Source organism: Anthonomus grandis, chromosome 8, assembly GCF_022605725.1.
Source record: "Anthonomus grandis grandis chromosome 8, icAntGran1.3, whole genome shotgun sequence".
Classification (NCBI taxonomy): Eukaryota; Metazoa; Arthropoda; class Insecta; order Coleoptera; family Curculionidae; genus Anthonomus; species Anthonomus grandis.
Genome location: NC_065553.1, coordinates 27075522 through 27098232, shown reverse-complemented (window position 1 = coordinate 27098232; position 22711 = coordinate 27075522). Strand labels below are relative to the sequence as shown.

General features: G+C 33.3%; 2 protein-coding genes across 9 annotated transcripts in view; one reads left to right on the top strand and one right to left on the bottom strand.

Moving 5' to 3' along the window:
* LOC126739392 (E3 ubiquitin-protein ligase MYCBP2) overlaps nucleotides 1-22711 on the top strand; it is a 714511-nt gene that overhangs the window by 184453 nt on the left and 507347 nt on the right. The gene's annotated exons all lie outside the window — the stretch shown is intronic.
* The window catches only part of LOC126739412 (uncharacterized), a 49879-nt gene that overhangs the window by 9507 nt on the left and 17661 nt on the right, over nucleotides 1-22711 (bottom strand). Inside the window, exons 1-2 of one of the 5 annotated variants that reach the window (XM_050445090.1) lie at nucleotides 11401-11526; nucleotides 10352-10609 (exon numbers count right to left, since the gene is read on the bottom strand). In XM_050445090.1, the coding sequence (XP_050301047.1) occupies nucleotides 10352-10546 (195 nt within the window). In that variant the 5' untranslated portion in view covers nucleotides 10547-10609; nucleotides 11401-11526. Of the gene's footprint in view, nucleotides 1-10351; nucleotides 10836-11400; nucleotides 11527-22711 lie in introns of those variants that run through there. The other 4 variants (XM_050445088.1, XM_050445089.1, XM_050445087.1 and 1 more) reach the window with 4 other exon arrangements.

Below are 22711 nucleotides of genomic sequence, written 5' to 3'. Positions count from 1 at the left end.
ACATTTCAAAAAGTGCGGTACATCGCATATTAACTGAACATTTTGATATAAGAAAGCTGTGTGCAAGATGGATGCCGCGTTTGCTCACACTCGAGCAAAAACAGTGTCGTGAAGATGTTTTAGTTGAGTGTTTAGCGAAATTTAATAGCAACAATGCAGAATTTTTGCGTCGTTTCATAACCATGGATAAAACATGGGTCCATCACTTCACACCTGAGACAAAAGAATAATCAAAACAATGGACTCAAAAGGGAGAACCGGCTCCAAAGAAGACCAAAACCGGTTCATCTGCAGGCAAGGTCATGGCGTCGGTTTTTTGGGATGCGCGAGGGATAATTTTCAGTGACTATCTTGAAAAAGATAAAACTATCAACGGCGAGTATTATGCGAACTTATTGCAACGTTTGAGCAAAGAAATCAAGCAAAAACGGCCGCATTTGGTTAAGAAGAAAGTGTTGTTTCATGAAGACAATCCACCAGCTCACAAATCCGTTATTGCAATGGCCAAAATTAATGAATTAAAGTTTGAATTGCTACCTCATGTACCCTATTCGCCAGACTTAGCCCCCTCAGATTATTTTCTGTTTCCAAACTTAAAAAAACTGAAGTGATGTCTGCAGTTAATGGCTATTTCGAGGTGCAAGACGCAAGAAGTTCTTATTATAAAAAGGGTATCGAACTTATAAAACATCGCTGGGAAAAGTGTATAGAGCTGAAAGGAGAATATGTTGAAAAATAAATATTTTTTTCCAAAATTTTCGTGTTTTCTTTCTTGGGTCGGGTACTTGTGGGACTACCTCGTAGAATATGAGGGAAAAGTTGCAAAAACTAAGCAGCATCCATTTTCAGCACCCTACGGTTTCCAGGTTACCCATGGTTTCCAGGCAGATGTTAAATGAAGATAAAAAAGCAACTTAAAGAAGCAACTTTGTAAGGAACTCGGAAAATAAATAAACAGGGATGTGGACGATAATCAATAAAAAAAATGGTACATCTATTTCTTACCATAACTTAAACGCTCAGACCTTCAATGACTTTTTAGTAGTCTCTGAATTGCTTACATTTACAAAAAAAATTACTTCAGACTTAACTCCTAAAAGATTGACCACTGATTCTAGTATGACGTGTAATATGGTTAAGGATAAAATAAATGATCTTAAAAATATCAAAAGCAAATACTGTTTTGATCTCTTTGGTGTGCAGGGGCAGTTGAGAGTTTTGACACATATATCATTACATTTTGACATATATGCCTTATTATTTGATCTGACAAAGGCATTTGTCAACTAAGTTATCCTACTGCAACTTCCATCCAAATAACATTTCCTTTGTCAGCTTAATTGTGTGCTATAATGCCAATGTATCTCATCAGCAGCAATTACATGTCTGAGCTCACTTTTATTACTTTTATGTTTTTTACCTTATTCCACAGATGGGCCCAGATCATAAAGTGATCCTGCTTGCTGACGATATTACTCTGCTGCAGAGTCATAACCCAACTAAAAGAATAATCAGCAGTAAAGACAAAATGGAAATTAAAATGAAGGAATCGTTTGTAACAAATAAACTAAAGCTAAATGGTGCAAAACTCCACAACATCTAAACTTTCCAGTTTGCGAGACTCAAATAGATCTGCCACAGGATAAACATATGAAGTTTTTAGGTATATTTCTTGGCTCACCTGAGAAAGGCACATAATTCAACTGACAAGAAACCCATACAGGACGGTATCTATCAAAGATTTGCTGTTGGGTTATTATAGTTACTTAAATTCTTCTACTCCTTCGCAAAAATCTTCCTTTACTGCCACTGTCTTCTCCGTTTTCAGTATCGAGAACAAAAGTTGTAGAATATAGTTTATACATAAAAATCATCTTCAGGAATCCCTCTATACCCTCTCAGAAAAATATAAAAATTCCTTATAAGGTTTTTAAGTATCACTCAAAAGAATGCATACTTTAAGACATAATTTAAATCTCATTACTATAAATCCTAAATTTTTTGAAAATCTGTAAAATCCGTGATAAATTATTCATACTTTAGTAGCATTCAAAATTATTTTCTTCAAAAAAAATGATTTTTTAGTATGTTAAATGGACTATTACAAGAAGTAAATACACATATTGAGAATAGAAAGTGGTGCAGCTTGACTTAATCCAATCCCATTTTCCTATAAAATAAAAAGCTTTTCCTTGGTTATTTTTTATGCTATAGGGTTGCAAGTTAAATTGGAATTTCATAGCTTAAGCATCTTGTATTATATACTAAACGCATCTTGTCCTATATTAGTAAGATATTTTTCCTAGCAGACAGAAATAAAAAAGTAGTGCGGTTTATTCCAACCCAACTCAAACATCTTATATTATCGGAAGAATCAGTTAATTAGAACTTTACAAACAGTTAAACATATATTAAATACAGAAAGCAATGAAGTTTATCCCAACCCAACACAATTATCTTTGGTAGTAAAAAGTTTTTGTCTTGGTAGTTTTCGTGCTAAAGATTTGTAAGTTAAATTGAAATTTCATAGCCAGTTAATATTCATATTGGGAACAGAAAGTGATGCAGTTTGACCTCATCCAACCTAAGCATCTTGTGTTAGTAAAATGTTTTTCCTGGCAGAAAGAAATAAGAAAGTGGTGCAGTTTGTTTCAAAACAATAATCCTATGCTAGCAAAAATTTTATCCTTGGTAGTTTTCTGGTTAAAGGATTGCAAGTTAAATTTGAATTTTATAGGCAATTAATAAAAAGATATACATATTAAAGATAGAAAGTGGTGCTGTTTGTTTTAACCCAGCTCGACCACCTTAATTAGAAAAGGCGTTTCTTGAAAACTGAGTGAATTTTTCTTTGCAGTCTTATAGCTCAAGGATCATAGGTTAATTATAATTTTGCAAGCAGTTAATACACATATTAACAACAGAAAGTGGTGCTGTTTGTATCAACCCAACCCAATTTGTTCTATGTTGGTAAAAAGTTTCTCCTTGGAATTTATTATTCTTATTGAGGAGAGCCAGTGGTGCAGTTTGTCTCAACCCAAATTAACCATCTTAATTTAGTAAAAGATTTTTTTTGATACTTTTAATTAGACCTTTATAAGCAGTTAATATTTTTCATGAAAATAGAAAGTGGTGCAGTTTACCTCAATCCAATTTATATTTTCTAGACAGAAAAAAAGGTTTTCCTTGGTATCTTTCTAGCAAAAGGATTGCAAGTTTAATTTATAATTTAATTAATAATTTGAAGAGGTGAAATTATAATTTTTAAGGCAATTATTTTTCATTTTGAGGACAGCCAGTGGTGCAGTTTTTTCTCAACCCAAGCCAATTATTATACGAGGTCTGGCTATTAAATAACGAGACTGCGCTATTTAATAGTATTCGTGCGTTGCGTCACTATTAATAGTATTGCGTCACTATTATAGTATTCGTGCAGTAGCGGTTTGAAACGTACGTGTTTTTTTCTCGTGCCGAAAACCATGTATGAAAAACAAGAGCAACGCATCAATCTTAAATTTCTCGTTAAATTGAAAAAAACTCCGACTGAGTGCTATAAATTGTTACAACAGGTCTATGGGAAAAATTCTCTCTCTCGTGCGCGTGTTTTTGAGAGGTGTAAGCGCTTTAGTGAAGGCCGAGAGAGCACTGAAGATGACCAGCGCTCAGGTCGCCCTGTCACTGTTTCAACTCGGGAAACAGTGACCAAAATCAACCAAATTGTGCGTACAGATCGTCGAATGAGCACCCGGATGATTGCACATGACAAAAGTCTGTGCGAAGTTGGTGCCAAAAAATCTGACTCCTGACCAAAAGCTCTTGCATCAACAGATCTGCTCAGATTTCCTTGAAAGGTTAGAAAAAGATCTTGGACTGATGAAAAACATTATTACTTGCGACAAAACGTGGATTTTTCAATACGATGTTGGAACCAAGCGGCAATCGATGCATTGGAAGACGCCTGAATCGCCCAGAATAAAAAGAAAGGATGTCCAAATCAAAATTCAAGGCAACGTTGATCGTTTTTTTCGGCATTAACGGTATCGTGATGATTGAATAGGTTCCAGAGGGTCAACCAGACTTACTATTTGTCAGTTTTGGCAACACTGCGAGAACGAGTTCATGAGAAACGGCCCGAGTTGTGGAAAAACAACTCGTGGATTTTGCACCAGGACAACGCACCTGCCCATAACGCGCTATCTGTAAAGCAGTATTTGGGCGGTAAGCGCACTCCAGTGCTCAAGCACGCGCCGTATTCGCCTGATTTGGCCCCGTGCGACTATTTTTTGTTTCCGAAGATAAAATCTGCTTTGAAAGGGACCTGATTTGAGTCGATGGAAGCGGTAAAGCAAAAAACGGCAGAGCTCCTAAAGACCCTCACCAAAGAAGACTTCCAGCACTGCTTCGACCAATGGAAAAAACGTATAGAAAGATGTGTGGCGAGGGGAGGGGAGTATATTGAAGGGGAGCATTCGAATATAACAATTTTTATAATAAAACCCTTTTTCGTAACCAGTCTCGTTATTTAATAGCCAGACCTCGCATGCTAGCAAAAATTTTTTGCTTGGTAGTTTTCGTGGTAAATTATTGCAAGAGAACAACCAACAGTGCATTTAAAATATTGAGGATAACGAGTGCTGCAGTTTGTTCGAATCCAATACGACCATATTAAATTAGTAAAAGATTTTTTACTGGTAGTTTTATATCTGAACGATCATAAATTAATTAGATTTTTACAAGCAGTTTATACACATATTGAATATAAAAAGTGGTGCAGTTTGTCAATCCAACTCGACCGTCTTAATTAATAAAAGTTTTTTTTCTGGAAAGTTTTATAGCGCAAGTCACAAAACCGTTTAACCACTAACCAAAACTCTTTATTTTGTTCTCGACATGTGTGTGACGCAACTGTGAGTGCTACACTAAAGGTTCCAACTATAGGACGAGTTTTATAGCTGAGCGATTATGAGTTAATTAGAATTTTATAAGCAGTAAATACTCATATTGAGGACCAGCAGTCGTGCAGTTTGGCCTAACCCAATTATATTACATTAGTAAAAGGTAGTGTTTATTGGTAATTTTGAGGCTGAAGGATCACAAGTTAATTCGAATTTGGTACAAGTTGGGTAATCAGAGAGTAATGCAGTGGGTTTTAAACTAATAGTTGATTATACAGGGTGTTACAAAATTCGGTGCAAATATTTTAAGAGCGTATTGTTGGAGTTAAAATAATACTTTTTTTTTCCTATAAACATGTGTCCTAAAATGCACCCCCTCAGAGCTACAGCTTCCGCAAATCGCTTGAAGAAAATCGATTATTTGGAACATTGAACTACAGTTATACGTCAAATATTTTGGAAATTTGCTCTAATTGTAAGTCCTAATTGTTTTGGGTCCTCTTGTTATTTTTGGAACCCAGAGTGGTGTAAACCTACTTTTAGGAAAGGATTCAGGGAGGTTTATCCTTTTGAAAGCCCATATCTTATGTTTTCAATAAGAGCATTTCAAAATGTAGAACATCATCTAATTAGCCATGACAAAAATCGAAAATTTTTCAATTAAATTATTAACTTAATTTGACAAAAAATAAAACAGCCACAGCTACCTTCGTTTTTTTTATAATTTAATAGATTTTCTTGAAAACGCTTAATTATATAAAAAAAATTCAACAGACAAAAAATATATTTATATTATATATTTTTTTTCATAGCTAACTAGATGGTGTTGCTAGATTTTTCAATTTATTATAGGAAACATAAGTTACGGTCCATCAGAAGGGTAAGCTTCCCTGAATCCTCCCTTCAACTTATATTTACACCATTTTGGGGAAGGAAAATAAAAAGAGCACCCGGAAAACAGGGACTTGCAAATTTTCAGAAGAATCGATGCATAGTTGTAGTTACGATACCAAATAATCGCTTTTTTTCAAGCAATTTGCGCAGGCTGTAGGTTTTAGCGGGTGCATTTTAGAAAGTTTATAAGAAAAAAAAAGTCTTATTTTAACTCGAACACACGCTCTTAAAATATTCGCACTGAATTTTGTGACACCCTGTATGTTAGTGAAAGGATTTTCCTTGGTTGTTGTGAAACTAAATGATCACGGGCCTTATATTGAGGCAGCCAGTGGTGCAGTTTGTTCCAACCCAACCCGAGCATCTTGGGTTCGTGAAAAGTAGTTTGTATTCTTGGTATTCTTATAGTTCCATATTCGAGAGTATTTAAACGAACCCTTTAATGAATGTATAGGAAGCGTGGCCAGCTACTAGACCTGATCTTTCCCATTTGGATATTTTCCTTTGCTTACTTACGAGCATGGCGTACAAAATAATAATTAAAAGGAGATACAAAGAAGGATACCAATGTTATTTTAAGAATAATGGAGAACACATTAAACATATTAATTGTTAGTGGTTATATTATTTTCTTATTATTTTTCCTATTTAGGATTTTTTTCTTCCATAATACTTTCAAATAGACATAGACATTTCGACATAGTTTTCGACGTTAATTCGTTTCTTATTAAAAACACTTAGAATGGACCATCGACTACAAAAAAGTAAGAATAAATACGTTGCAACAAACAATAGTGCAGTTTGTCTTAAACCAACTACAATTTGTTAATAAAACGATCACCAGTTTTTTGAGCAAAATTTGGTGCAGTTTATGTAAATCAGCCGGTCTGAATTAATGATGCAGTAGATCTAAATCCAATTCAACTATCTCCTATTAGGAAAAGCGTTTGTATCCCACTTAGAACATTGAATACACTAGAATAAACATTGGCTGCTTTCGATTGAGCGCAACATCTACACAGAGCGCAGAGGGGATATTTTGTTGATAAACATGCTTAGTATTCCATGTCGCCAGTGATTACTTAATTTTAACAGACAAAAATTAAGTGATATAATAAACAATATCACTTTTGTGGGGCATGACAGGTCCATCAGAAGACCTATATGCACAACTGCCTTGACAAGTCTTATGTTTTGACAATTTCAATAATAAATAAGCAGAAACTGAATTCCGTTCTTTATTATAAAGTAAAAGAAAGAGTGAAATTCGTTTAATAACCAAAACTATTTTGCATTATATTTACACTAATCACTAATAATTAATAGTTTAAATTTGGATTCTTTAAATCGTAAAATTTCCACATAGAAAGGCAGCGCTGTAAATTTCGCTCAGAAATATTCTCGGGATAAAGGTATTTAGTAGGCTTGAGCTAAATTTTGAATTTGAATTTACAGGTATAATTGTTAACGTGATTTTCTATTCACTGTGAATATAACCTGTGAACGTGAATTCACGATTGAGCGCCGGTTGGCGAGTTTGCTTATCGTGTAGTTTAATATCATGGCAGTGAAAAGGCATAATAATAAGAAAAGTATTACTATTCTGTGTTTATTGTGTTAAGGATAGTTCATACCCAGATACAAATATTAAGGGGGCTAAAAGTAAATATCATTGACAATGACAACAATGATTCATTGTTGTCACATTTGAAAAAATATATATTTTCATAGACATTTAACGACGGCAAATCGCTGATGAATGAATTACTTCTTTCGGTCAATTTCAACGCGCATTCGTTTGTCTTTATGTGAACGCGCCTTTCTCATTCACATTTTGACATTTCACAGTTTATTTTCAAGTTGTCATCAAGTTTTGAATGTGATTTTTTATTCACAGTGAATTTTACACAGTGCTCGTTGTTGACATTTGGGTGGTGCACTGCACCTTTCGTACAGTATTAGCGTTAATTGAATATTTGAGAATATTCAATCAACGGTATTAGTATTAAAAGGGTATTTTGAGTGGTTTCAGTGCGTTTAATTAATCATAAATTTATTGGGGAAAAAGGAAATTCAAATCGATCTTTCACAGGCGAGTTAGGTGTCAATGGTGTCATCCTTCTAGGTTATAATATTATAAAAGAATACATATTTGTGAAGTATCTATTGAGTATTGGATACCAAAACTAAGCTTTTTCCCTTAATTTCTTTGAGGAAAATATTAATAAAAATATGCAATTAAGTACATTATTATAATATAGCAAATTTTTTACTTATTCGAACCCAAAATTCCGCAAAAATAATGTGTGCAAAAATGAAGGTAGTGTCTGGTCAATATCCAGCAATCAAAGTCGAGAACGCAGCACATGTCGTTTGTCAGCAACATATTTATAGTCTGCGCCCACTTTTATTTAATCAATAAATGCCTGTATCTTCTGAAATTGCAAATGAGTTCTAATAATTTTTTGTCTAGATATTAACAATGGATTACCAAATCGGTTTATAGTGGGTCTAAACCTCGACAAACTAAGGTTTTTTTGTAAAAATTAATTAAAAGGTTAAGTTTAAAAGGAATCGAATTAATTTTTTTCTATAATATACATAATAAATATCTAAAGGGATTTGAGATGGTTTCAAACCTCTACAAACGAAAGTTTTTTGTTTAAAAATTGTTGAGTTGTTAGATATCATAAACGGCTATAACTGCCAAAGGATATGGTTAAACCTTTATATTTTTTAACACCCAAAAATTCAATATTTTTTTACCAAAAAACTTTTGTTTATAGAGGTTTGCAACCACCTCAAATGCGTTTAGATATTTATTATATATTATAGAAAAAAGATTAATTCAAATCCTTTGAGAGCGTTTTTCATTTCTTTAATATTCGACTTTAATTTTCACAAAGAAAACTAAAGTTTATAGAGATTTATAACCACTATAAATCAATTTAGTTATTGATTGTTAATATCTGGACAAAAATTATTGAAATTCCTTGGGAGTATCAGGAGATACAGGCATTATATCGTTTAAAAATAACAGCGGGCGCGGACTATAAATAGGTTGCTGACAAACCACATATGCTGCGTTCTAGATTGGGTTGGTGGATATCAATCTAACGCTTACTTCACACATACAAAAATATCTCAAAAAAAAACACAAAGTGGCAACATTGGATACTTGCTTTGCAAACAAGTATTCTACGTTGCCAAGTTGCTTTTTTTTAATACACTTTTTTGTTAGGAATCTTTTTTTATTTTGAAAAAATTACTCTCAAAGTATATATTATTAGTTAGCAAATAAATGAAACTTTTAAAGAGTGCATTTTTTACTTGTTATAAAATAAAACACACTATAAAATATTAAGTGGATTAGGAAAAATATATATTGAATGAAAAATTAAAAAGTCGATTTGACATCATTGTCTGAGAGATGGTGAACTCAAACGACCTCGCCTATGGTTTGCAGCTAGGCTTATTCTAGGGATTCAATGTTCTAAAGCCGCGTATCCACCTGACAAACGGAACGTTTAGAAACATTTGCAATCGTTTACAAACACGATGTTTATCCGGTGGATACGTCGGTCACTCACATTTGCAAACGTTTGCAGGCGTTTGTCACTGTTCCGCGAAAAGTCGGTAACTTCAAGGGATTTGACTTGTTTGTGGATTTCTGCCTGATTTCAGTGGAGACGCGACATTCTAGGTTTGTAGATAAATAGATATTTACATAGCTCGCTAATGCTTTCATGATGGCGGCACATACTTCAGGAATTTTTCTAGAAATGAGCTGCTTCGAAACTCTGAAGAGGTACATAAGACTGGCATAGGAATCTCCTGTCGCTAGAAAGCGAAGTGTGATGGCCAGTCTAATTTCGGCAGAGACGCATTCTCGATAGTTCGTGTCAATTTTAGATATTTCTAGAGAAATTCTTGAGAGCAGAAAATCAAAATCTCTTGGCGAAGCTCGAGTAAAATTTTGGAATAAGCTACTCCTGTCAGTTTTGATATCAGAAATCAGCTGCATAGAAACTCTAGTTTTTAAAAAATGAGACACCCAAAATCTATGTTTCCTTCTTTTTTTTCTTCTTTTTTTTTCCATTAGTACACAAAATACTAATGCAGCACAGGCGGCAATTTTCTTTCTACTTAACGGGGCCATTTTTACAATTTTTCTATTCTCGGTTTTCCTCAAAATAAAAAAACACCTGGATACGCGACAAACGCTCTCAAAACTGCTTTGTGAACAATTTCAAACAACATGTGCTGATCGGTGGGTACTTCGTTTTGCAAGCGTTTATCAATATTTGCAAACGTTTACAAATGTTGCTACAAATATTAATGCCAGTGGATACGCGGCTTTAGGTTTGCCATTTAATCAAGTACCTCACCGTTTTCCCCCAGTTTAGTTTTGGACACATACAATCATGTGGGTTAACCTCAACAAGCGCCTTTTTGGACCTAAAGACCATTTAGGTCTATCATCCCAAAGAGTTCTAACAAATCTAACCCATAGAACTTAATAAAAGAAGATACATTAATAGAAAATAACAAAGTGATCTTACCTCCTTCGCTTCCGACGAGCAGTTGCAAGCCATCTTATTCTCACTTCCTCCGAACCATCTGCACCCAAAATACCAAATGTTCGAGATGTCATCGCTGTTCGTGCCGATCACCACGCTCAGAATCTGTAGCAGCACCAGCAGAAGCAAATTGCAGAAAGTGGCGAGATCCGTCCGTCTACCGTTTTGTCTTCTCATAGTTCCCCAAGGTCTACATTTTCAGCTACCGAGTTGACTGTTTTTGCGCTGTGGGCGGCTTCCCTGTAAAAACGTTTTGGGTTGCTAATAAATCGATTCTAGTGTGTGATCGTAAAACTTAAACGGTTTGTCTATACTTTTATGGGAAACGTCGTTAAAATCTACTAAACTATTGGAAATAGCCCGTTAGTCACTGCTGTATTTTTTTTGTGTTTAAACAAACGATAAAAATGTAATTATATGAGTAGCTTATGTGTGATACTTAATGTAATAATGACACAAATTTACTCGCATGGGAACGTTCGTTACCTTTTGTTTCTCGTTGTGTATCAGATGAATCACCTGATTTCATGGCCAAAATGATAAGATTACTGATGAATTTTAATAAACGAAACCTACGCAGTGGCGTATTGTGAATATTGGAATTGGTTATTACTAGGTAGTGCTCAGATTGTCTGGGTAAGACAATCGTACAAGAATTCTTTAGGTATTTAATTGTTCATTAGAAACTACTCTCTGAATGAGAACCTCATAAAAATTGCTTAGAATAGTTTTTCAATTACCAGGGGTACAAAAACAGTGGATCAATCCTCTCCATATCAGACTGTATGAAGAGGATTGAGATATAGAAGCGACTTGGACACATACTATAGACAAACTGAAGTACATAAAAATCCAAACTTTAGCAAGAATCTTAACGATTTAATTAGTTCCACTATGCGGCTGTCTAGACTAACTTTAGAACTAAATTCTATGAAACTGCTTATATACAAGGGAAAACGTGTCAGAGCATAATGAACGTTTCCTTATGAGGCAATAAAACACCACAAGTAACAAAATACCGACGTACTCACGTATACGCATTTACTAATCAGCAAAAGGATTATTTTTCATAGAAAACGCTTCGCTGGTCACAATGCATCATAAATCACCTCACGTTGAGTAATACTATAACAAACGAGCAAGCTTTTATTAAAAACAATAAAAAAAATAGTTATGCTGTCACAAGTAGGTATATAATACCGCCTAAATCTGTTGTAAAGGAACTGAAACGAGTTTTTCCTAATGTTTACTTTAACATATATTACGAGTGTGTGTGAGACATTATGTCAACAGGCCTGATATGTCCACAATAATAATTATTATGATTGTCGTATCGAAGGGTACCTAGGAGCAATAAACTCAGTTTTCGACCTTGTTTTATTTATTTATTTTGTTAATATTAATAAAACTTAACAGCTGCTTTAAAATTAAGATGTATAGCTCATCTGGTACGATTTAATTTTAACCGTGAAAACAGTTTTAAAACCGAACAGGTTGCCAAAAATTATTTTAATCCGTGATGGCAGTAGTTTATTGGTAAATTGTGTTTTTCGTTACGATAAGACTTAGACAATGACGGAGTAGTTTGAAAATCTTTAAAGTATTTCTCTACTTTCAATGCATATCCACTAGTGGATGTTTGCGATAACATTTTCCATTTTCTCTATTATTTCTGGCTACGTGTATCAGCTACTGCACATAATGTTTTCCTGTCCACTCTCTGAGGTTATGCAGCCATGATATTTTCTTTCTTCCAATTCCTTTTGTTTCCTCAATCTTGCCCTCCATCATCAACTGCAAGAGTCGGTATACTTTCCTTTTAATGATTGAAAGAGTTCGCGTTCCTTGGAGATGCGTTCATGTACTTCCTCATTTGTCAGTTTTGCCGTCCATGGTATCTTAAGGATTCTGTGGTACACCCACGTGTCAAAGGCCTCCAGTTTTTTTAATTGCGTTCATTTTCAATGTCCAACCGTCCTTCCTTACCATAGAGAAACACCGATCAAACGTAAGATTTTACGAATCTTAGCCGCAAGTCAAGATCAAATTCGGAGCAGACAAGCACCTTCCCGAACTTCAAAAACGCTTGCCAAGCTTGTTCAATGCAATATTTTACTTCGTTATTCGATGTCCAGTCTTCCAATAACTAAGTGCTGGGGTACATAAATTTATTTACTTTTTATGGGCATTACGTTACTGGAGTTTTCAAATGTATTCAGATTCCTGGGGATAATCACCAATTTTGTCTTTTTGGTGTTAATATTTGAACTCTTATTCTCCTTACTCTATTCTCCTACCACTTTGACCAGTATTTGAAGGTCATGTATATTGTCGGCAATCATGTCCGTGTTATTAGCATAACGAATATTGTTAATCTCCATGAACCGTTATACCTATCTCCACATTTTCTAAAGTTTTTTCAAAAACTGCTTCCAAATCCAAATAATTTGTATTGCGTTGCACCATGCTATTATCTAATTTTATTTTTGCGCTTTAGTTTCATTATAGGTTTTCTATACATCGGATGTCTTTCTGGTCTATATCAAGCTTTTTGAGGAGCTGCATTAATTTGTAGTGTTCCACGCGATCAAATGCTTTCTCGTAATATATGAAGAAAAAAACAACGTCCTATTTCTGGTCGTAGCAATTCTGGGCAAGTTTTTGGGTTGCGATTATCGCTTTTCTCGTACCCAATCCCCAAACCTAAACCCAAATTGTGAGTCGCTCAAAATTCAAATTCATATATTTTGTGTTTATACAATAAAGATAATTGTTTACACATGTCAGGATAATCAGGTTTCTATAATAATATACAGAAGGTACAAAGTAATACCAGTAACTTATCTAATTTTTTGCTTCAATTGTTTTTTCTCTCTACCCTCTCTAAAGGAGATATACCTACTTACAAATTAATACACTTACAACATTGAAGCATGAGCCCTCAGGCCGAGATCACAACAGATCCACTTAAGAAGTCTTCATATTTGTATATAATATTTTTGATTAATGCTGGTTTAATAGCATTAAGAAATTTTTTATTATCAAGTGATTGAACATTTCTTGGTTATTTGTTAAAAAAGATATTATCTATTGCATACTTTTTGTATTCATTGCTGTTCCTTGAAATAATAATATAAGGAACACTTTTAATGCATGACTTATCAGTCTCAACTCATCAGATGGTTATTTACGTAAAATATATTACACTAATTATATACAGTGTGTATCAGCCAAATGGAATATATTAGCTAATAAATAGATGGGAGCGTGTTGGAAAAAAAGCGCGAACACGTCGATTGGATTTTATAGTTGCGCATTTTTTTTCATAAAAACTTTTTATACAGGGTGTATCAGATAATGGTGGTCAATACCAACCTGTTTAGTTTAAACATAACACCCTGTGTGTTAATTAATTTTTATATTCATCGGATCATTTTAGACATATTTTGTATACAATATCCTATACCAAAAAATTCAAAAAATAACATTTAGAAAAGAAAATTATTTATTTTTTAAGATTCTCTGTAACTCACTTAATACTTCTTGCCCATTTAGGTCTTGGTAATGATAAAGCAAGCAAAAACTATTTCAGCATTACTTTTTATTGATATGAGAATAAAAAAACTAAAAATTGTTGTTTACTTTGGTTTAAAATGCCAGACTTAATGTTGACTCATGTTAATGATAGAAGTAGTCGTCAGTGCTATAGTCGTTTGAATTTCATTAACTACAAGCCAGAAAAATGGCTCATTTAACAGAAATGCACAAAATAACAATTCTACAGATGATTGGCTATGGAGATAATACATGCACGGACGCAAATGAAAGTAGCTCGCTTATTTCACGAAAAATTTCCAAATTTGCCGCCTTTAACCCAAGGGACAATTAGTAAAATAGAAAAGCAATTCCGCGAGCTGGGCCATGTTAGGTAGATAAAAAAAGCAGCTGCCAATGCAATAAGTGAGGATACCAAATTGGCTGTTATGCTTGAGTTTTAAGAACACCCACATACATCTACTCGGAAAGCAGCCCCAGTACTCGATATTAACTATTCATCAGTTATTAGAATATTAAAAGAAAACAAAATGCATCCCTATAAAATTATACCCACCCAGGAGTTCACGGAAGACGATTTTGACAGGAGAATGTATTTTTGTCAACAAATGATGACAATGTTAGACAGAAATGTGATCCAATTAGAACACGTTATGTTTTCTGATGAGTGCACCTTTACTCTTCACGGTCATCCCAATTGTCAAAATTGCCGCTATTGGTCCAGGGAAAATCCTCGCTGGACGAGAGATGACAATACTCAATACCCTAAAAAGGTTAACGTGTGGGCAGGAATTATTGAAGGTTTTGATCATAGGTCCCTTTTTTATTGAGGGCAATTTGAATGGCGATCATTATTTAGAATTGCTTCAAAATAATGTAGTGCCAATGTTGGCCAACTTTTATCCTGATCCAGGAAACCCACAAGTTCCAGCGAACATGATATGGGTTCAACAAGATGGAGCACCACCCCACTACCAAATAAATGTCCGGCAGTACCTCAATTAAATATTTCCAGATCGGTGGATAGGGAGGCGAGGATCGATGGAATGGCCAGCACGGTCTCCCGATCTGACGCCATTAGACTTTTTCTTATGGGAATATTATGAAAACTATTGTATACAAAACTAAACCCACTGACTTAGCTGACTTACGAAGACGAATAACTCTGGCAATTAGATCGATTACAGCTGAGATGTTGAGTAACCTTGGAAGAAATTTCTATTTACGGGTAGAGTGTTGCAAGACGTTGGTGGCGAGCATTTTCAACATCTCCTCCATTGACATTATTGTTTAGATTTGTATTATTTATAAGTTTTTGTATATGTTGTAACAATTTTCGGCAAATAAATAATTTTCTTTTCAAAATGTTATTTTTTGAATTTTACATATTTCCGAAACAGTCAAAGATAGGTATAGGACATTGTATACAAAATATGTCTAAAATGTACTAAGAAACCTAAAAATTAATTAACATACAGGGTGTTATGCTTAAACTAAGCAAGTTGGTATTGGCCACCGTTATTTGATACTCCCTGTATAAAAATTGCGCAACTATAAAAACCAATCGACGTGTTCGAGCGTTTTTTCCAACACGCTCCCGTCTATTTATTAGCTAATTTATTCCATTTGGCTGACACATACTGTATGTTCCTTGTTCAGATAAAATTATTTGCTGTAGGTTTATTTTTATTAACCTATTGGTTGCGTGTGGCTATTTTCACGCAACGGTTGCTTGGTATCTCCTCTAATACTTGAAAAATTAAGTTTTCGGAGAGATGTACTATTTAACGACGATCTAACGTGTACAAATACACGTTAGGTCCCCCTTTACACTATGTCCACATCTGATGATGCTCTAGCCAGAGCGAATCACGCGTTGCTATATGTCGCGAAACCGTGACTGTGTATTTTCATCAATTTTGTGTGTACGTCTCTTTGTGAAGAATGAATGAGATTTTTGTATTGATAATTTAGAATTTCAACCATAGAAACTAGTGAATGAAAAGAGTTGATGAACTGGTGTTGTGGAAGAGTGTCAAACTGGTGCCAGAAATGGCACCAGTTTGACCTTGCAAGGTGAAATTGATTTTAAAAACTAGATTTTCTTTGTTTTTCGTAAGACAATTATGAACCTCTTGGTGTTTGAAAAAGATGTAAGGTCTCTTTAAGACATATTAGGTACTGCAAGAGGGATGCAATCCGAAGTGACAATTTCTGCAGATCCATAATGGCTTGTTTGCAGTCCTCTAGGGTAACCCAACCCAGCTATGCACCTTCATTGTAATATTAGTGTTATGAGAGGAATGACTACATTTGAGAATTGCATAACCCATGACTTGCAGTCCTCTAGGGTAACCCAACCCAGCTATGCACCTTCATTGTAATATTAGTGTTATGAGAGGAATGACTACATTTGAGAATTGCATAACCCATGACTGAGCTAAAGTAGGCGTGAGGTGTTGGCAATAGGCTTTTTTTGGACACACATCCTGACTGAATTTCTATCAGGTACACAGACCTAGAAAGTTTGCTGTAAAGTTGCTGAATATTACACTCCCATGTTATTGTTGAGCCCAAGAAGACATCTCAAAGCAGCTTTTTAGTAAAGGGTACTTTGCTATTCCCTATGCTGAAATGTATGGAATGCGTTTTTTCCCTGCTTATAATTTATTTGCAAGAAATCAGTATTCGATTGTCACATCAACCTCTAGTACAGTAAATCTGTCACGAAAAAATTTGTGACGAAAAATTACCTACACACTTTTTTTGCGGAAATCGTTAAAAAACCAGACAAAAAGCTTAACTTGAAATTTGTAACCTCGACGCGTACCGGGTTTTTGAAAAAACTCAAATGTTTTTTGGATTTTATTTATCTCGGGAATAGTAAGTTTTTGGAAAAATTTGTACGGACAAAAAATGTCGGGGACATCATTTTCTACAACTCTTCTCATTGAGTCCACTTGCTGCAATGAAAATTACAAAAAGTAGATGGCGCCAAAGTACGCAAAAAAGTGTTTTTTCGCTTTTTGGGATAGAAAAAATTTATTTATTGCAACATTGTCAATGAAAAAGTTGTTTATCTCAAAATAACGTACAAAATTCATTCAAAAAATTTTTTTGCCCAATAAACCGTTCCCTAGTTATAGCGTGTACAATTACGACCATTTTGCTTTGTACGATGAAATCAAGTTTTTTCATACTCAAAATATTTAAAAATGATCTTCCATATTTACAATAAGAAAATGAAAAATATTATATGATTATTTAAGAAAATAGTATATTAACTTCATTGGTCAAAAGAGATATAAAAAAAAATATATGTGCAGTCGTATAACATTTACAATAAAAAAAATCTTGTTAGAATATTCCTTGTTGGTAAACTGTGAAAGCATTCGATGAAAATTGTTTCTTTGATATTGATGATAATCTTTGTTTAAAATGTTTTGTACTCACATTAATCCTTGTTTTGTCAGCTTGTTGCGCTATTATGTGGTTATAATTACAGTGAAATTAACTTATTAATTCATGTTTAATAATTAAAGTTGTTTGTAATTTATACTTTTAAATTATTACTTTAGAACTTATTATGCTTGCTCACTTTAATAAGTTTACATAAGATTTTTTCATTTTATAATAAAATACAAAAAAAAATGTTGTTTATTACTTCACACATTTACAATAGGTGCAATTGTTTATTTATTTATTCTTTAAATACATTGACGTGTAAATCACCCTTTCGCGATAATATTACATAGTAGTACATGAGTCCACAATATAATAATAATGTAAACAAAGTTTGAAAACCCAATAAAATTAAATTAACTTAGTCGGTGATAAACAGACGAACTGCGATATTCGTAAAAATAAAAAAATCACAAAAAAAGATCATTATCGTTTATAAAAACACTTTTGCAATAATAATACATAGAAGTACATAAGTGCATAATGTAATAATAATATAAACAAAGTTGGAAAAGTTAATAAAATTAAATCAACTTAGTCGGTGATATACATATGTACATGCAAGTATATTCGTAAAAATTAAAAAAAAATTAACAAAAAAGAAGATAATTATCGTGTATACATAATTGTTACAAATATTGAGCAGAATCGCAGCGTAATTAAGAAGTAACCAAGAGTACGAGATTTTCCGACAATGTACGACGTTTGTCCGGAAAATACGTATAAAAGTGGAACAATATCTTTATTTTACAATTATTCAGGAATTTCAATATGGTCTCCTTCAAAGTACTCCCCCTGAGACAAGATGAACTTTTGCCAACGCCGTTTCCACTGTTGGTATGATCGCATCGCTGAAGTCTTCAGGTGTTAGACTCTTCAGGTGTTAGTTTAGATGAATTTTGTAGGTTTTTTTCAAAACGAACAACTTTTTCATTGACAATGCTGCGATAAATAATTTTTTTCTATCCCAAAAAGCGAAAAAACGCTTTTTTGCGTACTTTGGCGACATCTATTTTTTGTAATTTTTATCGCAGCAAGTGAACTCAATGAGAAGAGTTGTAGAAAATGATGTCCCCGACATTTTTTGTCCTCACAAATTTGTCCAAAAACCTACCATTCTCGAGATAAATGAAATCCAAAAAACTTTTGAGTTTTTTCAGAAACTTGGTACGCGTAGAGGTCAGAAATTTTAAGTTAAGCTTTTTGAATGCTCTTTTAACGATTTCCGCAAAAAAAGTGTGTAGGTACTCTTTCGTTAAAACGGCCTTTTTTTTTGACAGATTTACTGTACTACTCCTTAATTCTACAGACATCTATTTGGTATGGATGATAGGTTATGAATGTGATGGTGTCTCTCTACTCTCACTAGTTAGGCAAGATCGTTTATAAAAATAGGAAATACCATCCTTGAGAAACTCCATGTCTTACCACTTCTCAGCCAAATAATACCATTAAAATGAACCGAATGTTTGCGATTTAATAAGACGTTAATAGTTAAATACTTTCTGAAAACAATAATGAGGCAGTTTGGAAAGAAGAACAGTATGCAAAACACAGTCGAAAGCCTTGGGCAAGTCTTAGAAAGATTTTGAAAGAAGAAATAGTTTTGTTTAAAATAGGTACTTATTTGTTTGTTTCAAGACTTTTAGTAGGGTTAATAAGAGGGAAATAGGTCATGATTTGAGCATTCATACTTGGAACCTTTATTTTTATAATTAGGGACAAACTTAGCAATTTTCAGTATTTCTGGAAATAATTACCATGAAAATGCAAATTCAAGAAAATATCGTTAATTAACAATTGTCTAATTTAATTAAAAATAACTTTAAGTCAATTTTTTAAAGCGCACAACTTGAAATATTCTAAATACATAATATTAAAAAAAATTAATTTTATAATTCATAGTTAATCTTTCAGCGTTAAATTAAAATTCTCAATAATGGAGACAGAGTTCCGGGAGTCGAAAGTTTTTCATTGGAAATTTCCTGTTCTTTAAGCATAATTTTTTGAAATTTCTTAAATATTGATAGTTACCAATTATCAGCGAAAACCAAAATAACTTCTTCTTTTTTCATCTTTAATTGTTTATAATTTTTGCATTTTTTAATAAATATATACACGTTTTTGGCATAATATTCTAGACCTTATTTCGGATCGAATGTCTATTTTGAATTTTTTTGTTCTTGTAATTGTAAGTTAATTATTAACCCTGCGCTTATTTTCGCCTAGTACATTTTGATATAATAAAGATATTTATTTAGGATGTATAGTCATATTTTAGCATTACAATTCTCACAATCTTTACTGTTCGTAATGCACAGGGTGCCCCAAACATAAATGAACCATAACTACTGCTCATTTGGTTTTATGCATTAAATTTATTCTTAGAAATTCTTATTTACTATCTCAAATGAATCATATGAATTTATGAAACATTTATTGTTATCGCTTAAAAAAGCCATTTAAACAGAGTACCTGTAATAAGTCTGCACTATTGCCATTTATTATCTAAAATGCGAGGATGATTAAATTAGAAAAGTTGATAATAGTTAACTGAAGTTATTAATTTTTTTTAAAGGGCAACGTTACATTTACATCAATCGAAATATAGTTGTTTCCTCAATTAATATTGCTCTTTTTTTTTACAGTCGCTGGAATTAAAAAAGTGTAGAGCATAAAAAAACACATAAAATTGATGTTTAATTTTTTTTTGTAAGATAAACCGCTTTTGAGTTACAGCGTTTAGAAAAATCTAAAAAATGTTTGGATTTGATTTTTCGCGGAAACGGTTGATTTTACGAAATAAGGTACAAATACATAAAATGTTGCAAATTAAATTTTCTACAATTACCTTCATTGGAGCGAAGCTGTACAACCAATAGGGACAGAGATAGAGGGCACCAGTTTTTCGAATTTTCTATCTCTGTCATTATTGGTTTTACATGTTCACTTACTTGTTCGTACGTCCAACCGTTTCCACGAAAAATAAAATCCAAAATGTTTTGGAGTTTTCCGAAAATTGGAGGGGAGGGAGGATTCAACTTTTTGTTTTTAAACTTTTCTCATAGACCACTATCAATAGTCAAATAAAGGTAACATGATGTGTTTTTTGAAAGTACAAATGCCACATTGACTGTACAGGGTGTCCCAAATTCGAGGGTGACCATTGGAATCTCGGAAACCGTAAAAGTTACAGGGTCGGTTAATTCGAGGCAAAGTTGCGCAATTTGGAGCTTAATAAAATGACGTTTAAAAATTTTTAAAATTCTGAATACTTCGGGACTTATCCGAAAAAAAAACGAAAATTGTCAAAATCGTTGACATGACGCAAAAAAATGAACCCGACGTTTCGTTTCTTTTCGATTATCATCAACTTTTTTTTTTGTTATGGGCGCCATATTGGATTTGGTAATTTTTAAGTATTTTTAATTGCCTTTAAAATGAGGTATCGCACTTGCGTGTCCGATTACTCCTTCTAGTACTCAATGGAATTTCCAAATAAATTGATTTTATATAAACTAAAGCTATAAAATACTCTGTATTTGATATATTTTTTTTTAACCAATTTAATGAAAATTTATCAATTGAATACAGGGTATTTTAAAACTATGGTTCATATATAAAACAGAGTTAATGATAATTTCTCAGATAAACTTGTTAACAAATCCCATTGATATAATCCCACTGAGTTCTTATGGGAAGTACTAGAAGGAGTAATCGGACATGCAAGTGCCATCCCTCATTTTAAAGGCAATTGAAAATACTTTTTAAAAATGAGAAAATCCAATATCGTGCCCATAAGACAAAATACAGTTGATGATTTTTTAGTATAAAAAGTGGCAATAAAAAGCTGTTTTTATTTTTCCGAGATCTCTATTCTACTAGTAAAATTGAAATTAGCTCTTCGAAAAACTTAAGTATCTTTATTCTTAATATACAATCCCTAAGAAACAAGATGGATGAGCTTCATCTTTTGCTGGACACATGTAATTTTCCTAATATTGTACTTCTGACTGAGCACTGGTTGAGGCCTAGTGAATGTTTTTTAATATCTGATTATCTTCCTATATCAAATTTTTGTCGTCAACAATCTATACATGGAGGAACCATGATCTTGGCTAGGCAAACAATTGAAACGATTTTTTGTAATATTGATAAGTATGATAATCTTCTGTTAGAGAATGTTTTTGAATTCTCTCTTTCTTTTTATAAGCGTTTTAATTTATATATTCTTTGTGTTTATAGGCCATCTACAGGAGATATTGCTATGTTTCTGGACAAACTTGATTCTATTTTATCCCAGTTGTCCCTACACTCTAAGGTTATATTGGCTGGTGACTTTAATATCAACTACACTGATGAAACCTTGCCACGTACTTCTCTTTTAAGTATTTTAAATTCTTACGACTTGAAAATGCACGTTCTTTCTCCCACACGAATAACCTCTTCATCTGCAACTACAATTGACTATTTTTGTACAAATTTTGATGACGTTTTATGCACAGTACTCCCATCTGGTATTTCCGACCATGAAGCTATTCTTGCTAAAATGCCATATAATACTGTATCATCTTCATCTCATTATATGGGAAGAATTTTCAGCAGGAGAAATTTCAATGCTTTTTCTGCTGCTACAGCTTCGGTAAATTGGAATGCACTTGAAACGGCTTCTGACCCACTTACTTTATTTTTTCAAGTTCTGTGTGATAAGATCAATCAGTGCTTTCCTAAAATGAGGCTTAAAACTAAGAAACGAAAACCATGGGTTACAAGAGGCCTTAGAATTTCTGCTAAAAACCTCCGTTTTTTGACTAAATTGTGCAAATATACCACAAATGAAAATATCCTTGTATATCATCAGAAATACCGTAGTCTGTACAAAAAGACAATTAAATCAGCAAAATCTAATTATTATAGGGATCGCTTAAATATGTCATCAAATAGGCAAAGAGAGTGTTGGTCGATTATTAATGATTTTAGACATTGCCATAGAAAAGTATCGGAACCGGAGTTAAGACCTGACATTTTAAACGACTATTATTGTGATATACCTAATATCTTGCTCAAGGGCATTCGTAGTAACATTGATTTCTTACACTATCTTCAACAAGTGTCGGTTGAGCATTCATTTTTCTTTCATCCTGTCGAACTTACCGAAGTAAAAAATGAAATCAAACGCCTAAAAAACCATAAATCATCTGGAGCTGATGGGATATCTTCGAGGTTGTTACTCTTTTTGCCTGATTCAGCCTTAAATGCTTTAGTTTCTGCCATAAACAATTCTTTACATAATGGCATTTTTCCTTCATGTTTAAAAGAGGCAGT